The 19,645-nt window shown below is 50.9% G+C and overlaps 2 protein-coding genes across 6 annotated transcripts; both read left to right on the forward strand.

Annotated features, from left to right (window-relative positions):
- Positions 1 to 236: 236 nt before the first annotated feature.
- Maf1 (MAF1 homolog, negative regulator of RNA polymerase III) lies at positions 237 to 3,215 on the forward strand. 2 transcript variants are annotated; one of them, XM_013145753.3, is made up of 9 exons: positions 284 to 424; positions 1,000 to 1,040; positions 1,231 to 1,357; positions 1,465 to 1,593; positions 1,666 to 1,831; positions 1,961 to 2,082; positions 2,166 to 2,285; positions 2,442 to 2,576; positions 2,688 to 3,215. In XM_013145753.3, exons 3-9 carry the CDS (start codon positions 1,275 to 1,277, stop codon positions 2,707 to 2,709), a joined length of 777 nt encoding a protein of 258 aa, XP_013001207.1. In that variant the 5' UTR covers positions 284 to 424; positions 1,000 to 1,040; positions 1,231 to 1,274; the 3' UTR covers positions 2,710 to 3,215. The 2 variants fall into 2 exon arrangements, with proteins under 2 accessions (XP_003463733.1, XP_013001207.1); XM_003463685.4 differs by lacking the exon at positions 1,000 to 1,040 and having other exon boundaries at positions 237 to 424.
- Positions 3,216 to 3,287: 72 nt separating this feature from the next.
- Wdr97 (WD repeat domain 97) lies at positions 3,288 to 11,611 on the forward strand. Of its 4 annotated transcripts, none has more exons than XM_063231246.1 (24): positions 3,288 to 3,447; positions 3,609 to 3,745; positions 3,887 to 4,515; positions 4,612 to 4,733; positions 4,879 to 5,578; positions 5,676 to 5,818; positions 5,898 to 6,134; positions 6,212 to 6,302; positions 6,478 to 6,628; positions 6,709 to 6,827; positions 6,998 to 7,058; positions 7,205 to 7,354; positions 7,431 to 7,688; positions 7,768 to 7,893; positions 7,995 to 8,078; positions 8,853 to 8,981; positions 9,072 to 9,284; positions 9,372 to 9,533; positions 9,647 to 9,844; positions 9,921 to 10,042; positions 10,117 to 10,279; positions 10,587 to 11,080; positions 11,156 to 11,217; positions 11,319 to 11,611. In XM_063231246.1, the coding sequence occupies exons 1-24, from the start codon at positions 3,318 to 3,320 to the stop codon at positions 11,513 to 11,515; spliced, it is 4,878 nt and encodes a 1,625-aa protein (XP_063087316.1). In that variant the 5' UTR covers positions 3,288 to 3,317; the 3' UTR covers positions 11,516 to 11,611. The 4 variants fall into 4 exon arrangements, with proteins under 4 accessions (XP_063087316.1, XP_063087317.1, XP_063087318.1 ...); XM_063231247.1 differs by having other exon boundaries at positions 9,960 to 10,042; XM_063231248.1 differs by lacking the exon at positions 8,853 to 8,981.
- The last annotated feature ends 8,034 nt before the right edge of the window (positions 11,612 to 19,645 follow it).

The following is a 19,645-nucleotide window of genomic DNA, read 5'->3' on the forward strand; positions in this document are numbered from 1 at the left end:
GAATGAGCGACGGGAAACCTCCCAATGGCTGTCGCGCTTTCGAGCCTGAGGTTGAAGCGGGCCATTCAGAGGCGTGGGGCTGGGCCTGCCGGACGCTTGTTGTTGTGCGGACGAGGGAAGTGGAGGTCGCTGGTTTGCTTGCTCGCTGTGGTACTGTGTCGGTCAACGACAGGTCGGTCGCGAGAGTAGGCGCTGTGCAGGGGGGCGAGGCTATGTCGTGGTGGCACCCCGGATGGGCCGGCAAGGCCTGGAATAACGGGACGTCGCCGCGGAGCTTCTTCCCCCGGATACGGCGCGGCCCAAGTGGAGGCCGCGGCGCCACCCTGAGACTCTGAGGAGCCCGCACTGCGCGGAACCCGCCACGCCTTTGCCTGACACCGACGCCGAGCAGCCTGGCCGGCCCGATCTTGCCAAGCCCAGGCAGGTGGGTGTCCGCTGTGAGCCCGCGCCGTCCGCCCTGTGCCCGCGACGTCCTAGGCCGCCGGAACCACAGTACCCAGCAGGCCTCGCGCCTAGGCACTACCTCATGGGACTCGTAGTTCCGCGGCTGCTTGGCAGGAACCTGTCGCTCTCCGCACTGCCTGCTGGGACTTGTGGTTCCGCTGTGGCTCGGCAGGTGCCCCAGTCGGGCCCGGTAGATGCTGCAGAGCGCTAGCTGGACCGGGGTTGAAGGATTCTTTCCGCTTGCAGAGTAGGACCTTGTGGGGTTTCCTCCCTCCTTGCTAGAGAAGCAGCCCATAAAACAGAAGAGCACCCGTCCAGGTGCTGCAGGGCCTGAGCTTCAGCTGTCCTGGTTCTTATCCTGGCCGAGGATCTCATCTGTGAGTGAAAGGGAAACCGCAGGAGTCACAGCCCTTGGCGAGTGCAAAGTGACTCCCATGGTGGATGAGTGACCCTCTTTCTGGATGAGGATGAGGACAGTGAGAGTTGAGTAATGGACTAGTCTAACAGCCCCAAGGTGAACAGTCCTGAGTTACCCCCCTGTCTTTTGTGATGCAGAAGATATGGCTGAGCTGGGAGCCTGGGCTTGACACCTCCAGGTAATAAGATCTCATCACTTTCCAGCTAGTGCTGAGTGTTGAGGGTTGGCTAGAGGAGGGAGAGGAACTGTGTGAAGCCTGAACATAGGCCTGAGCCATCTGTGCACAGTGTTCTGCTTAGTGGGTAGGAAGACTAAAAGCATAACTCCATGGGACCAGATACACATGGCCTGGCTTCCTACATCCTCAGGCAGCACTAGCACCTCTGGAACAAGGAGTCCCTTCCCTAAGGTCATGAAGCTGTTGGAGAACTCCAGCTTTGAAGCCATCAATTCACAGTTAACTGTGGAGACTGGAGATGCCCACATCATTGGCAGGTGAGGCCAGAGGTGAGGCAGGTGGGGCCACTGTCTCACAGGTCACTGCCCTGCTTCCTTAGTTGAACATGGCAGGGCCAGCATGCTCCATGGTCTGCATCCCATAGGATTGAGAGCTACTCATGTAAGATGGCAGGAGATGACAAGCACATGTTCAAGCAGTTCTGCCAGGAAGGCCAGCCCCATGTTCTGGAGGCACTGTCCCCACCCCAGACATCCGGCCTCAGCCCCAGCAGGTGAGCTGAGGTGGGGTCTGCCTCTTCCAGGCTGTGGGATGGTGGGCTAGGCTGATGTTTGTCTCTGTACAGACTGAGCAAGAGCCAAGGTGGTGAGGATGAGGGTCCCCTCAGTGACAAATGCAGCCGAAAGACTCTCTTCTATCTAATCGCCACACTCAACGAGTCCTTCAGGCCAGACTATGACTTCAGCACAGCCCGAAGCCATGAGTTCAGCCGCGAACCCAGCCTCAGCTGGGTGAGGATCAGGTGGAGGGATCCACAGCCCCAAAGCCATCCCTGCTACAATCCCCTATGGTTCCTGGGCTCTGTCTAGTTTACACCTGCTGTGCTGGACCCTTGTCATCCCTGACATGATCTTCCCTAGGTGGTGAATGCAGTCAATTGCAGCCTGTTTTCTGCTGTGCGAGAGGACTTCAAGGACCTGAAGCCACAGCTTTGGAACGCAGTGGATGAAGAGATCTGCCTGGCTGAATGTGACATCTACAGGTGTGCCAAAGTTCCTTCAGGTATATTCCCCAAGGTGTAAGTGGCCCCAGGAGCCTCACATTACTGCTTGCCTCACTCCCCAGTTATAACCCAGACCTGGACTCAGACCCCTTTGGGGAGGATGGCAGCCTCTGGTCCTTCAATTATTTCTTCTACAACAAACGACTGAAGCGAATTGTCTTCTTCAGCTGCCGCTCTATCAGGTTTGTACTACCCAGTTCTCTTCCCCTAGCTCCCTGGGCCCATACAATCTCAGCTGTGCTCAACTACCCTGTGCTTTGTCTAAACATCCTTCCTTGGATCAGCAGCTGTCCTTGGATAGCTGGTCCTAAGACTGGTTTTTCCATTTCCCTACCCAGTGGTTCCACCTACACACCCTCAGAGGCAGGCAATGAACTGGATATGGAATTGGGGGAGGAAGAGGCAGAGGAAGAAAGTGGAGGCAGAGGCAGTGAGGGTGGGGCTGAGGAGACCAGCACCGTGGAGGAGGACAGGTATGTGATGGTGGTCCTCAATCCTTGGAATGGGTGGATAAGTGAGAACTACCTCTGCTTGGTCTGCTGGGTAGTGGCACTTCAAGTCCTGCTGTGTCAACCTCTGCCCAGGGTCCCAGTGATCTGTATGTGATGAGAGGAGCAGCAGCCCCAGCTTCATTCAGCTTCAACCAATGCCTGGACTGTCCACCTGAGGGGCCCCAAGGTCTCCCCAGCTGATGGCCATACCCTGGCGCTGCCACAATCCTGGTGCTGCGCAAGGTCACACCTGCCTAGCCTTTTGGCACCAGCCTATGGATGTCCACTCACCCCTGCAGGATCCTACTGCCCGTGCTGTGGCTGGACTAAACAGCACAGGGCCTTGTGGGAAGAGTGACTACCCTGCCCAGATGGACTGCCATAAGCAGGGATGGACCACAGAGTTTATTTTTGTATTTCCTACTGGGGCTGCACACTCCAGCTCCAAAGGCCTGTGTCTTGAGGCTCCACAAGCAGGCTCTAGTGTTCAGTGGCTCTGGTCTTGGGCCAGCCTCTGGTGCCCATCCGTCCCCTCACTTTTCCTGGAGGACTGCGTGCACTGAGTGTCACTTTGCTGCAGCTCATTTGTTTTCAATAAAAGTTTCTGTGACTTAGTGTGAATCTGGGTGTGGTGGGGGCGGGGCCTGCGTTGGGGCGGGGCTTGCGGCGTTCGACATTCAGGCAACCGCTAGGTCCCTGGAGCTGTTGGACACAACCGTGAATATGGAGGCCGGAGCGTTGGACACAAGCAGCAACGTTTCAGCAGAAGGAGACAATCTGATTCCAGACTCAGACCTTTATGATGTGGACAGCTATGACACCCCAGATCCAGGGTTGCTGTTGGAAAAGAATGGTGACACCCCTACCCCGCCCCATTTCCCTTTAGAAAGCAGGTCTCACCAGGGCTCTATTCTGTCCGGGCAATGGAACTTCTCCCGGCAGTTCCTGGCAGGCATAGCACTGCCTGTGACCTTCAGGGCCGCAAGTGACAGGACTTTTTCCGGCTATCTATAGAGTTGTACTTTCGGGAGCCACCACAGGTCCAGCAGCTCTATACCAGCAGCCAGCGATGGCAGGACATGACTTTACAGACTCGCGCCCGCCAGCTGTGGCTGCTCTTACGCACAGGCCTCCACGATCTTGTGGAAAAGGTGTGGCTTGCCTGGAGTCTGCCTTCTGACCTCTTATCCAGATCAGCCTTTTACTAGGTGTTCCTAGCACCTGATCTGTTTCCTTGGGCAGAACCCCTCCCCTACCTCGCCCTTAAAAAATCTGTCCATGCTTGCCTGCAGGTGAAGACAACTGAAATGCACGTGGCTCATCTGACGCACGGGCTGGAGCCACTGCGCCGCCTAGAGGTAGCAGCCGGCCTGCACTCGGTGGCACAGGACCCAGAAGGCGAGCGCTTTGTGGTGCTGGACGGCGCAGGACACCTGCACCTGCATAGAAAGGACGGCTGGGCACAACAGAAGTTGCAGGCCCCCGTAGCACTTACGGGTCTGGTGGCTGTGCCAGGACCTCTGGGAGCTGTGGGCCGATTTGTAGGCTGGGGTCCTGCTGGGCTAGCCATACTGGGGCCAAGCCTCCGCCTGCTGTGGCTGAGCCAGCTAGGGATGGACAGGACACAGAGCCTTGAGCCCACTTGCTGCCTTCCGGTGCCCAAAAAGTTTCTGTTGCTTGTAGCTGAGGTGGGCGGTGGCCTGTCTCTCTGGAAATTCCGTTCAGGTGGCTGCCGCTTGGTACAGTGTGGGTCAACCATATATCCACCTCTAGGCATAGAGGGCGCACTCAAGAGGCTGGCTCTGGGGCCAGCGCCTGCTCACTTTGGCCCACATTGCTTCGTAGCCTATGGCTCAGCGGTACTTACTTTGGATCTGCACACCTGGGCTGTCATCCATGTGTGCAGGGATCTGCACAAGACGTGAGTAGGACATGAGGACATGAGGTGGGTCCTTAGGGAGAGCCATGCACCCACAGTCTTGTTGAATCTTCTGGGCCCCTCTTTCCCCGTCTGCAGTACCATCTCAGACCTGGCATACTGCAGGGAGGTGGAGGCTGTGGTGACAGCTTCTCGGGACAGCACAGTGAAGGTGTGGGAGGTGGACTGGCAGATCCGGATGGTGTTCGTGGGCCACACAGGTGCAGTGCATTCTTTCCACTCACAGTGCTCAGTTGCCCGGAATCTTGGCTGGTCCAGGCCAGGATTCCCTAGTCAGCTACACCCAGGCTAACCACTCCCCTTTCCTCAGTTTCGGAATGCCGAAGTGACTGGGCCTCTCCACAGGTCCAGTGACAGCTATAACTGTGCTCCCAAAAACCACCTTGGTGGTGTCGGCCTCACAGGATGGGACACTGCGCACATGGGACCTGCAGGCAGAGGCACAGGTGGGTGAGGCAGTGCTGTGCTACAGAAGCCAGGACGTGCTGTCCTGGCGTGTGAACCGCTTGTTGGCGCCTGCAGGCACTGGCTGGCCGGTGTTGTCTCTGTGTACCAGGAGTGTGGAGCTGTGGCGAGTGCGCGAACTCTACTCGCCGCTAGCTCAGCTGCCCTCGCGGGTGCTGCACCTAGAGGTGGCGCCCGTGCTGCCCGCACCTGTAGATCCTGTGCTGCCTATGCGCCTCGTTTGCGCATGCGCAGATGGTTCAATTCACCTGATATCTGCTGCTTCGGGGCGAACGGTGAACACCCTACTGCTTGACCAAGAGGACAGCGCAGCTGCAGTGGTGTACTGCCTGCCGCGCGAAGCGTTGTGGCTTCTGACACAGGCTGGCCACCTGGTGCGAGTGAATGCAGCACGCTGCCCCATGAGTGTGCTGCACCGGATATGCCCACCTTCGCCCTCTACATCGCAACCCTGCTGCCTGCACCTCTATAGCCACCTCACTGACCCTGGCGCTGCATTTACCTGCTGGGAGATTGTGTGCGAACACGGGGGCGACCCGCGCCGCTGCGCTATGGCCTGGGCCTGGAAGAACAAGAACCGGTGGGCACCCAGGCCCCTCTGAGATGCTATGAGCCCATCCTAGGCCTGCCAGCTTGGCAATAGGGCTGGTGCTAACAGGCTTCATTGCCACCTGCAGTTACCTGCCTGTGATGGGACATACAGATGGCATGCTGTCAGTCCTGGACTGGCTCTCTTCGAAGACCGTCTTCCGTACAAAAGCACATGATCCAGGCCCGGTTACTGCCATTGCGTCCACTTATAACAGCATCGTATCATCAGGTCAGTACTTTCTTGCACCTGAAACCAGTCCAGGAAGCCCTCTCCACTAAGTTCCAGTCCTAGCTTCTTCCATCCATAGGGGGAGACAGGACTGTGAAGGTGTGGCGTGTGTTCCCCTACTCCGAAGAGAGTCTGAGCCTGCTGCGCACCTTCTCCTGCTGTCACCCAGTTGTGAGGCTCTGTGCACTGGGCAATCGCGTAACTGTAGGCTTTGAAGATCCAGACAGCGCCACGTATGGCCTGGTACAGTTTGGCCTTCGTGAAGGCCAGCGCTGTGACCACCGGCCCCAGGATGACCCAATGGACCACATCACTGGTGAGGGAATCAAAACAGAGGTGAAGCCGGGGCCCCCATGCCAGCAGTTTAGTTCCTGACACCAGCCCAACCTGCAGGGCTATGTTGCTGCCCCACACTCAAGCTGTATGCCTGCGCCAGCCTGGACTGCACTGTGCGCATCTGGACTGCAGAGAACCGCCTGCTGCGGTGGGCTGGAACCCCAGGGAGCAGGCTGGGGGCTGGGGGCGGCTGTTGGGCTCTCCCCACCTCTTCCTCCCGTGAGAGCCCAGTCACTACACTGGGGGCACAGAAGCTGCCCTCATTACTCTTATCCCACTCTGTGAGCAGGGGCTGAACTCTGGCCTCTGGGTACCCTCCACAGGCTCTTGCAGCTGGATGGTGCCCCTCAGGCCCTGGCTTTCTGCAGTAACAGTGCAGACCTGGTGCTAGCACTGGGCTCTCGTCTCTGCCTGGTGTCCCATAGGCTCTACCTTCCCACATTTTACCTGGTCCAGGTGTACCATGAGAGCAAGGTAGGCAAGGTGGGGCTGCTGCATGCAAACAGGTTCCTGAGTCCAAGGATCCAGGCTTCTTTTGCTTGCTTCTCTCTCAGAACCTGCACCAAAATGCTTCTGATGTGGATGACCCTCCACTGCCACTGACCAACCAAGAATCACTGACACCTATGCAACTGCAAAGACTCATCAACTTGCAGGGCGTGGCCAGCCTCAGGTCTGCTGGCAGCCTCACATGAAAACTCAGAACTTCTGTGTTTCTCAGGGCCTACCACAGGCTCATTTGAGTCTTGGCATTGCTTTCTTGATTGGTCCTTGTCCCAATTTCTGTCCTGTTCTACTGGTGATTCCACCTAGCATCTCACCTGTCCCTGTCCCTGTTTGCAGTGTGGACTTGCCCTTCATCCATCACCAGATGGCAATACCTCAGCAACCAGTGGTGCAGGAGGTACAGATGAGCCTGACCCCCTCATCACCCACTGCCCAGCTCTGCCCCTGACCAGGCCCACACCACGACTCCTCAGTCCCTGGGCTGACCTGGCCAGCACATAACAAGTCTCATTGATGTATAGCTGACTCTGATCTCCACCTTAGGACTTGGAGACTCTCAAGACCAGAGATCAAGATCTTCAGCAATTGAGACTAGGGCTAGTAGTCCCACTGGCTCCACCCCTACCCTCTTGGAAACAGCATCAGGAAGCTTTTGAAAATTATCTATATCTAATCTATGGTCCTAGCCTGCTGGTGGGTATGAGGCCAGCCCAGCCCTAGACATGGCCCCTCACCTTGCCCAGGCCTGACATGATGTCACCTTTGCCAGGGTGTTCAGTCTGGAAAGGATTCACAGCAGTGGAACACCTTGGCCTTACCGACACAGAGAGAATCCCAGGATGAGTGTGCCTTAGCCAGCGCTGCCGCCTGCTTAAGTCAGGCTACAGTCAGCAATGAACCTCAGACAGCACGCACAACCCTATCCCTCCAGGGCCTAGGAACTCCAGACCGGCGCTTTGCCCGCCCTCCCCGAGTTACCTTGCCTCTTGTACCCATCCACCGGAAGGTGCACAGCAAAGCATCCCAGGTGAGGTCTCTCCCTTCCCACTTCACTACTTGATATCATGATTTCTGCCTCCACCCTCATGACTCCTTGGATGTCTTAGCTTCTAGCCCGCTCTTCCCTAAGTCATGACCTGGGCCTCAGTCTGGATCTACTGTTGCACTCAGAACAAGTCCAAAGGGAGATGACCGTAGTCCTGGAACCGCTGACCTCTCTCCTGCAGCACAGGGTGAGGGACTTGGGCAGATGGGGTGCCATCCGCCTCAGGCAGCACTTCAGGGACTCGAAAGGCTATGCTCTTCTCTGAGTCCCTTCCCCTTCCCTTCCCAGCTCCCACTATTGCTGCAGAGAAAGCCCAAAGAGCGCCTCTCCAACCTCAAGGGTTTCTTTCCTGCCACTACCCTGCCTTATAAGGTGAGACTCTCAGCTTCCACCAGAGGTAATACTTTGGGGTTCACTCTTATTATGCATCCTATGTTTGCTGCAAACCTTCATGTCCAAATTTGACTCAAGTTTATGTCCACCTGCATCTTGGAGGGCCAGGCTCCAGAGCTGCCCAAGTAACCTGGTGTGGCTATATCTGGTCATGGGCTCCTTGCTGCCTCCCAGGCCAGGAATTGAGCCAAGGGTTCCACACTACTGACTCTACCTGTTACCCTTGACCCCAGTGGGAATGATCAGAATGTAGGGCCTTCAGGGGAGCAAGTTCAGGGGAAACTGAGCCCTTCATGTCCACAGTCTTTTCATACTCTACACTAGGTGGCTAGGAAGGCCCAAGCCTCACCAACTATACACCTAGCCCCTGCATTGTGGATGTCCTTGACTTTACAACCTGAGTCTCCACATTTTCCCAAATCTTGTAGTATCTTCTATTTAAGCTCTTTTTTTTCCTGCTACTCCCTGAAACCTAGCTCATTCTAGACTTCCCTGTCCCAGTTTTGGCTCAGTCATATGGACAGCAAGTGTCCTCTGGGTCTCTGTCATTTCCGAGTTTAAGGAGTACTCTTCTACCTAGTTTCACAGATTTCCCTGCTTGTCTATGTGCTGAGAATAGGGGCTTCGTTTCAGTCTGATCCTTGGAAGTAGGTTCCTGGCTGAGGGACGCAGAATGGTTATGGGGTGCCTTTGAGTTGTACCCAGTTGAATGACTTACGGTTTTCTGCCTACCCTGCTTTGCTCTTCCTCTAGTATTGCCCAAGACCCATCAGATTCCCTGGCTTTGTGCCCAACTCTGTAGTGCTGCAGCGGATATGGCTGCCCATGGAGGCCAGCTACCTTGGATCCCTGGCCCACCTTGCCCCCCAGAACAGACTTAAGGCAAGAGCTAGGAATGGGGGTGGGGTTCAGGCAGGACTCACTGTTTCCACAGCCTTCTACATGCACCCTTTTACACTCCCATCTCTGCAGCCAGGTCCAAACATAGATGGCCTATGGCTGTCACAACACAGATGGTCTACAGGCAAGTGGCGGAAGAGACTCTTCCAGTGGCTTCACAGGCATTCCATGGAGGAAGAAGAAGAGGAAGAGGAAGAAGAGGAGGACAAAGAGTTGCTGGAGGCTGACTGGACTTCGTTAAGCTCAAATCAGCAGGAGTTAGATTCTTGGGAGCCAGTGGCTAGGGTAGGCACCCCAGACTGCCACAGGAGGGGAGGGCTTGGTACCTATAACCCAGAGAGCTGGGTCTGAAGCTGCTGTTGCTTCTTCTAGAACTCCACAGACTTGATCACAGAGCCCTTGAGCTCACCTGAGCTCCTTGGCCCGAAGTGCTACTCCCTCTGGGAAGAACACTATAAGCATCTGCCTAGGTTCCTGCATTTTTTTGTTGTCCAGAACTGGTTCAAAAAGCTGCTCCCTATCTTCAGCCTGGAGGTTTGGGGGAGACTTGGAAGCCTAGAAATACAGGCTGGGCTGGGGGATGGGGAGAAAGCAGGAGCCCACCTGGGTACAGGATATGTGCAGGACTTCAGCACTTCATCCCACAGGCCTACCCGGAGATGGGCACTGAGGAGGGCTTGGCCTCAGTGTTTGTGGACCTGCTAGCAGAGGCGACCTGGGCAGACCGTGTGCATATCCTGCAAGCACTGCTGAGGCTGATGCCCCAATTGAGTCGAGAGCTTCAGATACGGCTACGGGGCAGTCTCTTACAGTTGCTCAACCTGGATCCCCCTCCCAGCTTTGAGGTAAGCTCCTTAACAGCCACTTACTTGCCCCAACTTCCTGAATAGACCACAGTGCCACCCCCACCCCTGTGCTCAGTACCCTACACAGAAGCAGTTTGTGATACTGGCACTGCAGCTGCTCCTGGCCTGCTCCCTGGATTCCCGTGATGTGGTGATAGAGCTCATGTCCTACTTCCTCTACTCTCCAGCATCCTACCGGTCAGTCATGCCCCTGACTAATCATCCTGGCCATCTGGGAAGACCTTGGGTTAAGCTGTACACATCTGTTTCAGGCCAGAGCTCAAGAAGCTTCTGGATAGCCTGGGCCTCCAGGATCCACAGGGCTTTCTGTTCACTGAGATGATGACCTGGGCCCAGGGCTCACGCCTTGAGTCCAAAGCCATGCTACGTACACACTGCTGCCAGAAACTGGACAACATGATCCAAGAGTTGAAGGTCTGGGGCATGGGGGCTAGGTGGACCACCCATGGGGAGTTTGTTACCTCCAGAAATCTAGAAGTCCCTGGAGAGGGTCAGGTGGGACTGTATTAATGCCTGCTTACTTCAGCTTTGTCTCCATGATTCCCCAACCTGAGTGTCTCTGGGGAACCCTGCTCCTACTAAAGGCTGCAGCAAGAGCATGGTGTTGGAATCAGAGATTGCACTGATGAGGCCTCCGAATCAGGCAGTCTTCCTGGGGTGGGGTGGAGTTTCAGGGGCTAAAGAGCTAGGGTGTTTTCTTAACTGGCCACTTTTCCTACAGATGGAAACCACACAGCAGACTACAGCAAAGATGTCTGTGGTGCTGCCCAAGGTCTCTGAGATCTCAGTACCTTCATCTCCTCCCAAAGAGACTCTTTCACAGGCTTCCATGGTCTCGGGGACACTCACAAGCATCCCGGCACTGCAACCAAAGGCAGTTAGTCCAGAGTTCCTGGCTGAGCCCATGCCAGTACAGGTGTATGCCAAGCAGACCAGACGCTTTCTGTCTGAGACATTACAGAGCTTCTGTGTGGTGCCCCAGGCCCACATGGACCCCCTAGTGCCTCCTGCACAGCTTGATACATTGCTGCCACTCGAAAAGACAGACTGGTCGCGTTTGAAGATTCTGGACCTGTGCACAATTGATGCACTGAATTACTTCTGTGAGAAACAGCGGGCCCAACAGCAGAGCTTGCTGCAGGATGCCAAGCACTCACATGTGGCCTTGTGTCTGCCAGAGCGCAACACAGTGATACCACCACCTCGGGATCACAGGTGTGTGGTGCAGAGGTAATATGTGTGTGGGGATAAGTGTTGGGTGTGGCTTGGCTGAACCTGCACCTCTCTTAGGTACCACCCCATCTTCCGGCTGCAGGAGGCAGCAGCCCAGAGCTCCCAGATGAGACTGAGGGGTAAGTGGGCCCCAGGGTCCACCTTAGATCTTGACTCCTGACCCTGCCATCCCTGTCAACCCTGTTGGCCCACCCCTACCTGACTGCCAGTTTGTTCCCAGGCCGTGTCCTGTCCCGACACGCCCGAGCACTAGATGGCACTATCCGTGTGCTAAAGCTGCCACTGCCTCGGGTGGAGCCACAGCCCTTTCCACCCGGATGGCCCAAGCCCACTCGTGCTCGGCCCCCAAGACTCCTGCAGCCAGCCCTGCAGCGCTACTTTCTTCCAGAGGACACGGAGCCTGACAGCTACAGCTAGCTGCTTTGGCCCAGTGCCAATTTGGAGAGTCATACTCTGCAACCCCAGTCTGCCTTGCAGCCCAGAATAAAGTCCAGAGACTGGGATTGCACTTCAGATGAGACCTCGTTTTCTTTCGGGTTTTGGGAAGGGCAGCGAGGCTGAGCAGGGTGGGATCTGAATCCTCCTGTGGTTGGCAGGAGCCTAGACTCTATTAGTCCACCAAAATGAAACAGCCTCCCTGGTGTGGTGACCTGTCTGCCTAGAGAGGAGACCCACAGTGCAGGACAGTTACTGAGTATTAAGGTGGCACACTTGCCATACAGATTAACTCTGGGCCTGCAGGAGGCCACAGGTGTGTATAAGAAGAGGGGCTATCTGCCAGGCATACTGTTATCTGAGAAACAAGGAAGTAACCTGCTTTGCATCTTGCCACGTAAAAGTCCTTATAAGGTAGACATCGCCTTGGGGTTCAGGGTGTCAGAGGGCTCATTTCCCTCTGACTTGGTAAGGCACTGACATGACCACTGAAGACCCACTCACATGCTAGTGATTTGTTCTGCTTTTGTGACATTGCCTAGCTTTTTACATGCTTCCACTGAATTGTCTGAGCAGTGATCTTCCTGTAAGTTCTCAACTTCTGATTTTAGATGTTCCTTCTGGAAGGATAGAACAGGTCTTCCATTCCTCCTCTTGTTAGAAATGAGCCCCAAAACTCAAATTGTTGCAAACAAGAGGACTCAACAAGGCAAAGTTTATAGTTTACTTCTACAGGAGGCTGTGAGTTCACTCAGACTGGAAGCAGAGGTTGCTCCTAGTGTGGGGGGTGGGGGGAGGTATTGGCTGGGGTGGTGCAGTGATCACTAATGCATGGGAAAGGCTTACAATCTATCCCAGTCAGCTAGTTTAAACTGGGTCAGGGAAAGATTTGAAGATTTACTGAGAGGAAGGAGGAGCAGGAGGGGATAAGGTATGGGGAACAAAAAGTCTTGCTAGTGATAAGCTATCTTTGGTCTATATCTATGCTCCCAAAATTTAGGTGTTCGGGGTAGGTGGCCCCATACCTGTAATCCCAGCACTTGGAGAGGCTGAGGCTGAAGGATTACTGCAAATTCAAGACCAAACTGGACTACACTGGGAGACACTGTCTCAAAACAAAACAAAACAATTTAGGCATTTCAAAGTGAGGGGTGGGGTCATTTAGTGTGGACTAGTCTAAAATGGAGGCACTCTTGTTTATGTCTTTGTTTATTTGTTTGTTTTTGAGACAAGGTCTTACTATGTAGTTCAGGCTATCTCTGAATTCACTATCGCCCAGGCTGGCCTGGAACTCAAAGGATCCTACTACCCTCACCTCCCCAGTGCTGGAATTATACCATGCCCAGCTGTTTGTACTTTTGATAGAAAAGACAGGGCCACAGTTTCTCAAACCCTGACCAGCAGAGGCTCTTTTTAGGGCCCACAGAGGTGGCCACTCGTCTCAAGGCCAACCACGGCCAGAGGTACCTGGTCCTAGGAAACCTCATCTTTATTTTATAAAAGAAATCACACATGCACCAAAACAAGAGCCCAGGCTGTGGTGGAATGCTGCTATGACACCAGTGTTCAGCTAGGGCTTCTACCGGTGTTTTTAAATGATAAAAACAAGGAGGAAAAAGTAGGTAAATTTAAAACAAATTTTGAAAAAAAAAATAAATTTTGAAAACCCACTAACCATAAAGAAACTGTATTTATTAGTAATTATTAACACCATATCAAGAGAAGAAAAGGGCAGGTAGTAGAGGGCAGAGATCTGCAATTCATGTAACAGAAAACAACTCATCTTCAGAAAATATAAAGCATTTGTACAAGTCAATTAAAAAGTCACTCAAAAAGGGTGAGGCCAGGAGTGGTGGCACAGGCTTATATCCCAGCACTTAGCAGATGAGGAAGGAGGATGGCAGATTTATCTAGCAACTTCTGGAAATCTATCTCAAAAAGTGGGGAGAAGTGGCTGAAGACATACCTCAGTGTGAAGAACTTGGGTTCAGTCCCCAGTGTTGGAAAAAAAAGATAAAAACACATTTTATTAAAGAAGACATGTAGATGGCAAATGAGACACTCCATGTCACCAACCTTTAGGGAAATGCAAATGATGTCTGGCTGAAGTGAGTAGAGGTAACCCCAAACAATGGAGAGTACATCCAGCCAGATCTCACAAATGACTGGTGAGAATAGGAAATGATGCAGACACCCTGAAAGACAGTCTGGCAGTTTCTTAAACATTAAGCATGTTAGTCATGCATGGTGGCACATGCCTGTAACCTCAGCACTCAGGAGGCTGAGGCAGGAGAATGGTTGCAAGTTTGAAACCAACCTGGGCTACAGAGTGAGCTTGAGTCCAGCTTGAACTGAATTATACCCTGGGTCTCAAAAAGACCAAAAAAAAAAAAAAAAAAAAAGACTTCCAGAAAAATGGCAGAGCTGTGAGCAACAGAGAAAGAATGTCTCCAAATTTTGGTGTCCAGATCCTGAAATATATATGAGGAAGAGAAGGAGGAGAGGGGTGGGTCCCATGGACACAGGAAGACTCTGAACTGAGACTTGAAACCCTTGGAGAGAAATAATTCAGGAATCCAGCAAAAATAAGAAAACCAGGGACAGCAGACCTGCCAGACCGTGCAGCCCCAGGCCCCCCAAGCTGCTGCGTGCCGGTGGAGGCCCTACTGGCTGTGGGGAGAAGCGGCAAGACAGCAACGCAGCCCTCACCATCTGGGGGCTGACAGAGGCCCTGCTGCCACCAGGGGAAACAGCGAGAAAGCAATGTGGTCCCCACGCCCACTACGCCAGGGGTCCTACCAGCCAGCAAGAAGCAGCAAGGAAGCCATGAAGCCCGCTGTGTGCCAGCGCAGCCCTACTAGCCAAGAAGTAGGAAAGAAGCTGTGCAGCTTCCTTGTGTGCCAGTACAGGCCCTGCCGGCTGGGGAGAAGCGGCAAGAAGCGCAGCGGCCTCCCTGCGGGCTGCTGGAGGCCCTGCTGCCTGGAGAGAAACAGCGAGGACGCTGCCTCCACCTCCCACCCCCACCCCCACCCCCATAAGCAACCAGAGGCGACACAGGCTGAGATGACAACTGAAGTAACTGAAATGGGGAAGCAACCTGACATTTATGTTGTTTAATTGACTTGGCAGGCCTGGGGCCAGAGGCCTGGGTAACTATTTAGAGAATAACTGAAAGGGTTTTGGCCCAGACAGGACACTGTAGCTGGTGAAACCTTAAAGGTGGAACCAAAGAGCTCCTATCTCCCCCACCCCTAGGAATTTACCTGTGACGCCATCTTCCCCGCCCCTGGGAACTTACCTATGGCGCCAAACCTAGGACCAATGGGCTACCTGTGCATCCCTGATGCCCCTTATGTTCCACACCAAACCGAGACTACTTACATACCCCCGATACCACGTGTCCACCAGAGAGAAAGCCAGACTCCAGCGACCTGGCGGTGTCCGTTCTCTCTCTACCATGTTCTCAGAATAAAGGTCTCTTTTGTTTTATACTTCTCATCTTTTGGATGAGAAGTATAAAATCCTATCAATAACAATATGCAATGTAGTAAAGATTATGGATTTCCTACTGTCCTATTACGGTTTTGTTTCATTTTACTGCTCTGTTTTACTTCCTTTAAAATAAAAAAGACAAAAAAAAAACCCTAACAAAACAAAATTAAGCATATTTCTGGGTATGGAGACACACACTTGTAATCCTAGAAGTTAGGAGGCTGAGGTAGAAGGATCACTGAAAGTTCAAGCCCAGCCTACGCCACACAGTAAGTTCAAGTCCAGCCTAAACTACCAAGGGAAATGCTGTCTTAAAAAAAAAGAAATTGGGGCTGGGGATTTAGCTCAGCGGCCTAAGCACCTGCCTTGCAAGCAGGCGGTCATGAGTTCAATCCCCAGTACCAATAAAAATATATATATATTTAAAAAAAATTAAGCATGTTAACTTGTAAATCAGCAGGCACACCAGATGGTTATTTTAGTCTAGAAATATGAAGAATTACCTCCACACAAAACCTGCACAGGGCCAGGGATTTAACTTAGTGGCATAAGCGCCTGCCTGTCAAGCGAGAGGTTCGAAGTTCGATCCCTGGTACCACACACACACACAAATAAATAAATAAATTTTTTAAAAACCTGCACAATGAAGTTTTTAGCAACTTTATTTGTAATATCCCCCACATGGAAATGACACAGAGGTCCTAGCAGGTAGATGGTAACCATGGAATACTTCTCTGTAAGAAGGATAAACAGTATATTGATATTTTATATCTGAACCACCAGAGAATTGGGTGCTGTGTGAATAGCACCAATCTCAAAAGGACACACACTATATGATTCCATTTACAGAATACTTGAGATTAGCTGTTTCGGACTGCCGTGCCTAGCCATCAGTGTGCAGAGGAGGGGCTGGGCGGATCTGGGGCGCCTGCATCAGCCTCCCCGAGTGTCTGGAGGACTGTGGATATCTCAGCAAGCAGGGAGGGATCGCAGGTTCCTGAGGCACCGTGGCCTGTGGTGAGTGCTCAGCGCACTCTGCCCAAATCCCAGACTGTTCCGGACCCTCCAGGCTTCCGGGGGCAGTGAAGTGGAGAAGTGGGTTTGAGGCCTCTACATCCGCCTTCCCATCCCGGCTGCACTTGGAGAACTGCTGAGCTTCCAACAGGTGGGCAGGCCCACACTATCCCCGGAGCCCAGCCTGTTTGGGCCTCCCGCACCTAGCCATCCGTGTGCAGAGGAGGGGCTGGGCTGATCTGGGGCGCCTGCATCCGCCTCCCTGTGTGTCTGGAGGACTGTGGATGTCTCGGTGGGCGGTGGAGCATCCCGGGTTCCGGAGGCCCTGCAGCCTGTGGTGAGTGCTCAGCGCACTCTGCCCAGAGCCCAGACTGTTTGGGTCCCTCCAGGCTTCCAGGTGCCGTGAAGTGGAGAGGTGGGTTTGAGGCGTCTACATCTGCCTCCACATCTGGGCTGCGATTGGAGAGCTGTGGAGCTTCCAAGGGGCAGGTGGGCGCACAGTGTCCCTGAGGCCCAGCTTGTCTGGAACTGTGGAGTTCTGAGCAGGCAGAGGAGGGCCATTGGTTCTGCAGGCCCAGTGGCTTGGGGTAGCATGGTGCCAGAGTCTCAGTAGCTGCAAACATAGAAGGGGATTTCCAACAGATCCTGAGGAAGCTTTCAAATAACACTTGAAACACAGAAATATAGGAAAATGACAAAACGAAAGACCAAATTACAACCTCAAACCTCCAGCCCATCTCAAGAACCCGTAGGAGCAATGTATATAGAAGAAAATACATGCCATTCACCTCAAATATCGGACACAATAGCTACTGAAATTAACAAGCAACTCCAGGAAGCTTTAAAGAAATTCAAACTTGAAATAATCTCCCAGGTAAAAGAAGAAATGATTAAAGAAATGAAAGAGATTCTGAATATATCTAAAGAAAACACAGATAAAAAATTGGAGGAAGTAAACAAAAAGATAGAATCCCTAGACGAGCAATATAAGAAACAAACAGAATACATAATGCAGATGCACAGAGATATACAGGAAATAAAAAACTCCACTGAAAGTTGTAAAAACCGCCTTAATGAAAGTGAAGATAGAATTTTAGACCTTGAAGACAGGATTGCAGCTAGTGAACAGGAAAGGAAAGATCTTTTAAAAATAACAAGGAATCAGGAAACAACAATTCAACAACTGCAAGATGATGCAAAGAAAAATAACATAAGAATGATAGGGATTAATGAAAAAGAAGGAGACAACATAAAGGATGTCAAGAGGATATTTAGAGAAGTAATAGCTGAAAATTTCCCAAGCATGAGATCAGAAACTGACATCAGGATCAGTGCAGCATAATACCAAAATAAAACTACACCCAGACATATAATAATCACCATCCCAGAAATCCAACACAAGAATAGATTATTAAAAGCTGTCAGAGAGAAAAGACAGATCACTTATAAAGGAAAACCTGTCAGAATCACAGCAGACTTCTCAGCACAAACAATAAAGTCAAGAAGAGCATGGAGTGAAGTATTCCAGATCCTAAAGCAAAATGATTTCCAACCTAGACTGATATATCCTGCAAAACTATCATTCAAAATTGATGGTGAAATACGATACTTCCATGACAAAGAACAGCTGAAGAACTTCATGAACACCAAACCAACCCTGCAAAAAATATTGAAAGACAGTTTAGATACACAAAGGAAAAAACCACTAAGCAAAGCAGATAATTAAACAGAACAGAAAGATAAAGATGCAACAGCAGAGAGATAACATGCCAACAATAAACCAGCATTTAACAGTAATAAACATTAATGTAAATGGTCTCAGTGCACCAATCAAAAGAAACAGACTAGCAGAATGGATCAAGAAACAAAATGTAACCATATGCTGTTTACAGGAAACCCATCTAGCCCAGAAGGATACTCACAGACTGAAAGTCAAAGGATGGAAAACAATACTTCATGCAGCAGGAATCCAAAAAAAGGCAGGAGTAGCCATTCTGTTTGCAGACAACGTGAACTTTAAACCAACAATGACCATAAAGGACAAAGAAGGTCACTACATACTCATAAGGGGAAAACTCCAAGAGGAAGAGATAACTATCTTAAATATATACGCACCAAACTCCAGAGCACCCAGTTATATAAAACAACTATTAACAGAAATGAAAACTCAAATTATCAGTAACACAATTGTAACAGGAGACCTTAATATGCCACTGACACCAAAGGACAAATCAACCAGACAGAAAACGAGCAAAGAAATAACAGAACTGAATCACACCTGCGAACAAATGGGTTTGATAGACATATACAGAATGTTCCACCCAACATCAGAATACACATTCTTCTCAGCAGTCCATGGATCATTCTCTAAAATAGACCATATATTAGCTCACAGAACATATTTAAACAAGTGCAAAAGAGTTGAAATCATCCCTTGCATGTTATCGGATCATAGCGCTCTGAAATTAGAAATTAATGATAAATCCCGCAAACACATGGAAACTGAATAACACACTCTTGAGTAATCAGTGGGTCACAGAAGAAATTAAAGAAGAAATTAAACAATACCTAAAAGAAAATGAAAATGCAGATACAACTTACCGGAATTTGTGGGATGCAATGAAAGCCGTCCTGAGAGGAAAATTTATTGCACTGAGTTCCCACATCAGGAAAACAGAATGAATACAATAAATAACTTGATGCTACACCTCAAACAGCTAGAAAAAGAAGAGCAAGTCAAGCCCAAAGCCAAAAGAAGAGAGGAAATTATAAGAATCAGAGCAGAAATCAATGCAATAGAGACTAAGAAAACAATCCAAAGAATCAACGAATAAGAGTTGGTTCTTTGAAAGAATAAATAAAATCGATAAGCCCCTAGCCAACCTTATTAAAAAAAAGGAAAGAAAAAGCTCAAATTCATGCAATAAGAAATGAAAAATGTGAAATCACTACAGACCCAATAGAAATACAGAAGATCATCTACACCTATTTTGAAAACCTCTATTCTCAAAAGTTTGATAACAGAAGAAATAGACAGATTCTTAGAAACATATGAAGTACCAAAGCTAGATCAAGAGGATGTAAAACTGTTGAATAACCCAATCTCTGTTAATGCAATTGAAAATGTAATTAAGTCCTTACCCACCAAGAAGAGCCCAGGCCCAGATGGATTCACTGCAGAATTCTACAAGAAATACAAAGAAGACCTAATGCCAACACTCCTCAAACTCTTCAATGAAATTGAAAGGGAAGTAATCCTTTCTAAGTCATTCCTGGAAGCAAATATTACTCTAGTACCAAAACCTGAGAAAGGCCCAACTAAAAAAGAGAACTATAGACCGATCTCCCTAATGAACACAGATGCAAAAATCCTCAATAAAATATTGGTAAATAGGATGCAGCAAATCATCAAGAAGATTATACACCATGACCAAGTGGGATTCATCCCAGGAATGCAAGGATGGTTCAACATACGTAAATCAATAAATGTAATCCACCATATCAATAAAGCCAAAAATAAGAATCACATGATCATTTCTATAGATGCAGAAAAAGCCTTCGATAAGGTCCAACTTTATTCATGATAAGAACTTTACAGAAAATTGA

Source organism: Cavia porcellus, unplaced genomic scaffold (genome assembly GCF_034190915.1).
Source record: "Cavia porcellus strain 051 isolate PalLab524CR breed Dunkin Hartley unplaced genomic scaffold, mCavPor4.1 scaffold_19, whole genome shotgun sequence".
In the NCBI taxonomy this organism is placed as follows: domain Eukaryota; kingdom Metazoa; phylum Chordata; class Mammalia; order Rodentia; family Caviidae; genus Cavia; species Cavia porcellus.